Source organism: Rhinolophus sinicus, linkage group LG14 (assembly GCF_036562045.2).
Source record: "Rhinolophus sinicus isolate RSC01 linkage group LG14, ASM3656204v1, whole genome shotgun sequence".
NCBI lineage: Eukaryota > Metazoa > Chordata > Mammalia > Chiroptera > Rhinolophidae > Rhinolophus > Rhinolophus sinicus.
In genome coordinates this window covers 55,086,081-55,091,190 of record NC_133763.1, presented here as the reverse complement: position 1 = coordinate 55,091,190, position 5,110 = coordinate 55,086,081, and the positions used below count along the sequence as shown (strand labels likewise).

At 48.0% G+C, this 5,110-nt stretch overlaps 2 protein-coding genes across 2 annotated transcripts; one reads left to right on the top strand and one right to left on the bottom strand.

Moving 5' to 3' along the window:
- Window positions 1–121: 121 nt before the first annotated feature.
- On the top strand, window positions 122–696 carry LOC109435960 (histone H2B type 1-C/E/F/G/I). The gene has a single exon (XM_019714201.2). The coding sequence runs from the start codon at window positions 269–271 to the stop codon at window positions 647–649; it is 381 nt and encodes a 126-aa protein (XP_019569760.1). The 5' UTR covers window positions 122–268; the 3' UTR covers window positions 650–696.
- A 3,259-nt stretch (window positions 697–3,955) lies between these two features.
- On the bottom strand, window positions 3,956–4,808 carry LOC109435966 (histone H4). The gene has a single exon (XM_019714207.2). It carries the CDS (start codon window positions 4,782–4,784, stop codon window positions 4,473–4,475), a length of 312 nt encoding a protein of 103 aa, XP_019569766.1. The 5' UTR covers window positions 4,785–4,808; the 3' UTR covers window positions 3,956–4,472.
- Window positions 4,809–5,110: the final 302 nt, after the last annotated feature.

Genomic DNA, 5,110 nt, shown 5'->3' with positions numbered 1-5,110 from the left:
GGCAGAGCACCGCTTCTTTTATAGGCAGTTCCTGGGGACTAAATCAAGATGACTGATTGGCTACTGACATACTCAGTCAAGTAGCCAATAGAAGGCCGTCATTTCCACACCTAATTTGCATAGCTCGGCCCATTGATGACAGATTTGTCATTCACCTTCCAATGAACTAAAAGGCCCTCTGCATCCTTCATTAGCATAAAGCCCCTATAAGTAGCAGAGATCCGGTCTTCAGCTCCATCTTCTTTCTAGGTGTTTTGAGACTTACAAGATGCCAGAACCAGCTAAATCTGCGCCAGCCCCGAAGAAGGGCTCCAAGAAGGCGGTGACCAAGGCACAGAAGAAGGACGGCAAGAAGCGCAAGCGCAGCCGTAAAGAGAGCTACTCTGTGTACGTGTACAAGGTGCTGAAACAAGTGCACCCGGACACGGGCATCTCATCCAAGGCCATGGGCATCATGAACTCGTTCGTCAACGACATCTTCGAGCGCATCGCGGGCGAGGCGTCGCGCCTGGCGCATTACAACAAGCGCTCGACCATCACGTCCCGGGAGATCCAGACGGCCGTGCGCCTGCTGCTGCCCGGGGAGCTGGCCAAGCACGCGGTGTCTGAGGGCACCAAGGCCGTCACCAAGTACACCAGCTCCAAGTGAGTGCCTGTGCTGCACACTTTAACCCAAAGGCTCTTTTCAGAGCCACCCACATTTTCACAACAGAGCTGTAATCAAGCCCTTATATATGCTGATGGAGGTGGGTTTAGCGTTGACACTCACAAAAGGGCGAGTTCGTATAGCCGGAGGCTGGTTGTAGGCTGTGGGGTCCACTTTACTCGTGGGGTCTTTGCCCCAGGCAGAAACTTAAGCAGCGGAGAGAACTTGTTCCTTTCATTGTACCGAAGTCTCAGGCACTCTTACAGCACGCAAGGAGTTACATTCTGTTAAACATGGAGAGCTATACAAATGAGGTAAAAGACTGATTTGGTATTAAGTCTGTAGTTCTGTGTCTCGGGAGGAATACTAAGGCCTGTCTGACACTGGGTCTTCATTCAGTTCTGGAATCGCTGCTTGGGGAGGGGTGCAGGCCCAGGCCCAACCAGCCTAGGAGTACCAACGCGGCAAGTGGGCAGGTGCTTGCCTCCTCATGCAAACTAAGGATTTTTCCTGTGCCCATGTTGAGCCTACTCCAGTACTGATGGCCCAAGGCAGGCTGACCTCTCCTCTAAGAGAGCTAGTCAGTCCACCCAGTAAATGTGCAGTCACTGCTAGCCTGACACACCCCATCCCCCCTTTTGTATAACTTCTGGTTTTGCATTTGTTGAGTGAAGTAATTCCACTGCTTGTTTTCCTTCACAAGTGAAGCGCAGGCTAATCGTGAACCCCTTGGCCATTTCTGAAGATACCAGTAAGACATGTAACAGTCCAACCATAGCAATCGATAGGAATGTGCGACCTACTAAACTACTTGTCCAGCCTGCGGGCTTAGAGTGTCCTGTACAGCTGTCCTTTCCCCTTGCAGTCTAAACTCTATTCCTGCCCATTTTGGTTCTTAACTGATTACTCTCTATGGGGCACTGTCTGTGGGCTGGATGGTCAGATCATAAGAGAAACCGGTGACAGGAGAGGGAATCTGGACTCTGGATCATTTGTTAATCTTTGTTGGTTTTGGTTTGGATTATGATAGTTTCTGGCATCTGAGAACACAGGATCAGGAAATTGGTGTACTTCTGGTCTTTGGTGGGATCCACTGTGTTTGGTGTTTTGTGTTTGTATGCCGTGGGTTCCTGCAACTAAACAACAAACTCTCGCCTCTTTTCAACACTGTCTTTTTCCATGTTTCGTCATAAATTATGAGTCCAAATAGTTGTCAGTGTCTGACAAGGTTTTTCTGACTGGTGTAATAATGAAATAGATATGAGACAGATTAGGAAGCAAAAATGCTCAAAATTAATGCACACATATGTATGGGAACCCCACGCACATGAGAGTCAGAGACCCCACATGCAGGAGAGGTAGGGAGATAGAAAGGGAACATGGGTACATAGACATCCTGAGCTGTGGGTGAGGTAAGGTCCATTGGCGGCTTCAAAGGGTCATTGCAGCATGGTAAGATCAGATGCTTAGTAAATACAAACTTGCCCTGCCACTTAGGTGGTCAAAAAGGTTATCTCTGATAATCTCTTAATCTCTCATTATGGGCAAGTCCCCGAATTCAAATTCTTCTAGGTAATGGGAGGGGGGGTGTAGTGAAGCAGAAGTTTAGTTTTTGGGACCCTGGCTAAAGTTGCCCTTAGCTCAGAACAATCACCACAGAGACACATCTTGGGGTGGCTTGTTCTGAACCCTCACATGTGCAAAAATAGCATGCCGGCCTCAAAGAAAATACAAACATGAAATGGCCGCATATAACTTCTGACATCGTTAAAAAACAAAATTCAACCGAACGAGTCAGAAGATCTAGTTAGCTTTATTAAGAAATTCATGAGTGGGGCAGCAAGAGTCCCATCAGGCAGCTGGAACGGGCTCCAATGAGTTGTGCTAATTGGGAGGGTTTCATAGGCAGATAGGGTGGCACTAAGAAAGTTGAAAGAGTGGATTATTTCAGGCAAGGACACCTTCCACTGGGGGAAGGCAGGGGCTCTCATCAAATTACCCTCACCAGTGCTGACCAGGAAATTCCGACTTCTGGGAGAGGTTGAATCTCAGATCAGGTATTAACTCTAGGTTAGGTATCTTGGTTTTCAGTCCCAGCAAGGCCATTTTGGCACCTATGGTTTTCTTTTTAACTTGTTAGGCCTAAGAAGGGAGCTGGGACAAGAAAGAAAACAGGAAACAAGTCCTCCAGCATGCAGTGTCCCTTTAATTGCTACACTGAAGCCTCTAAAGTTTGATTCAATAATTCCAAATTATTGTCCCTTCAGGTCCTTTAAGTAAGGTTAGAGAGGAGAGAGAAGAAACATGTCATAATGAATCAGACTGCTGAGTCAGAAGAGAAGGTTTCCAATGCTTGTATAACACAAGCATTTAATAGTTTCTATACCTTACCGAGTTTATTATAGAGGCTACAGCAATCTTAGAAGGGTGTCAGAATTTACTTATTCTCAGGGATGACGCTCCTGAAGGCTCTCTGATCTTAATCACGTCTTTTTTCTTTAACTGGCCATACTCAATTCTGTGGCTGTTTTTACCTGCTTTGAATTTTCCATTTCCACAATTAGCTCTTCTGACTTGCACAAGGACTGAGAATATTTTGTTTTATGAGTACAAATAATTTTGATCAAATTGTTTACTTCAGCAGGAAATTAATAACTTATATGAACTTAAAATTCATATGACTTACATAGACTGAAAAACATCATTTAAAAATAAACTCAAAAATCAGAATTCTCCTGATGCTTTACATGTGCTCTTCAAATTGTAACCTGGAGAAAAAAAGCAAGTTTAACTGAGTGTAATTTAGTAGTCTTAGTTAACAGGTAATATATTAACAGGTTAACAGATTAATGAGAAACATACCAGAACTACTCCATTATTTTAACCAATTTAAAAACTTTAATTTACGGTATGTCATTTTATAGGGGCAAAAAAATCACAGACACCCTGTTGCGCAGGACGGAGCTTTCTCCTTTACACATGCAAAGTTCGGCCCTGGGGCTCGGGCTCCCGGGAAGTTAGACCGGTTAGGACACTGGCGCCCGGGTCTGTAACTTACAGGGAGAGATAACTTACAAACTGTTGGCCTCAAGCTTAGGGAGGCACACAGCCTGAGAACGGGAATCAGCAACGCCCAACAGCGCCATTTAACCCCAAGGACACCGGGTTTGGGGTGACGGCACCCAGCCGGTGCCTGGGGAGGCCGGTGGGGGAAAGAGGGGCAAAGCGTCCCGATCCTTCCCGACATCGATCACAGCCAACATATGAGGAATGAACACCAAGCGTTTTGCTGACAACGGCGGGTTTCAATCATCTGGGTGCCTGTGGGCCGCCGGCATAATCCTCGCAGGTTTCTGTAGTTTGTCCGTTTATTGGACCACCCAGGCCTAATGAGCCCGATGGGCGGTGCTTCCAAGACTTCCAGTCACCGCGGACTGCCTCCTCGGCGGCACTGCGGCCGGTAGTTGATTTCACAGGGACAAGGGGTGAATGGAGGGCCCTGCCAGATCAATTTGGGGGCTCTGGAATTTGACCTCCAGCGGGAGGCGCGGAATTGCCGCGTTCCTGCCTGTCCCCTTAAGAAACCTCTTCCCCATAAACCGAGAACGCCATTGGTCCTGGGAACCCCCGCAAACTGGACTATCGTGGAAGAGCCACCGTCCAGTCTGATTAATTTGTCGATGAAGGTAAGCAAACACTAACATTAAAGCCAACATACAATCACACAAATCAGCAGAAATGCAGCGCACAGCTCTTCCGAGAGAAAGTGGGCGGCCCTGAAAAGGGCCTTTGTTGGGAAAAGACTAAGTTAGTGCATACAAGTGACTCAGCCGCCGAAGCCGTAGAGAGTGCGGCCCTGGCGCTTGAGCGCGTAGACCACGTCCATGGCGGTGACCGTCTTGCGCTTGGCGTGCTCCGTGTAGGTGACGGCGTCCCGGATCACGTTCTCCAGGAACACCTTCAGCACCCCGCGGGTCTCCTCGTAGATGAGCCCGGAGATGCGCTTGACGCCGCCGCGCCGGGCCAGGCGCCGGATGGCGGGCTTGGTGATGCCCTGGATGTTGTCGCGCAAGACCTTGCGGTGGCGCTTGGCGCCGCCCTTCCCGAGCCCCTTGCCGCCTTTGCCGCGACCAGACATGGCTGCAGTGAGAGTGACTGTTGAAGGCAGACACGGCCCTTTAAATAGAATTTTTGCGGACCTGATTGAAGACAATGCTCGCTGGCGGCTTTCCTCATTAGGTCACCAAGGGGGTGGAGTAAGGGAAGGATATTAACATGTCAGTGTTTTGATTGGTCACTGAAACCTCGCTGTCTTTCTTCTTGAAGGGGTAGTTCAGATTTTACTGCCCTGAAAAGATTGTTTCTGTTTTGCGTTACATTATTTTATTGCAGCACGTATTGTGTAAATTGAATGTGTTCTTCAGTTCTAAGACGCTGAACAAAGAGGTCCACTCAATATTTCTT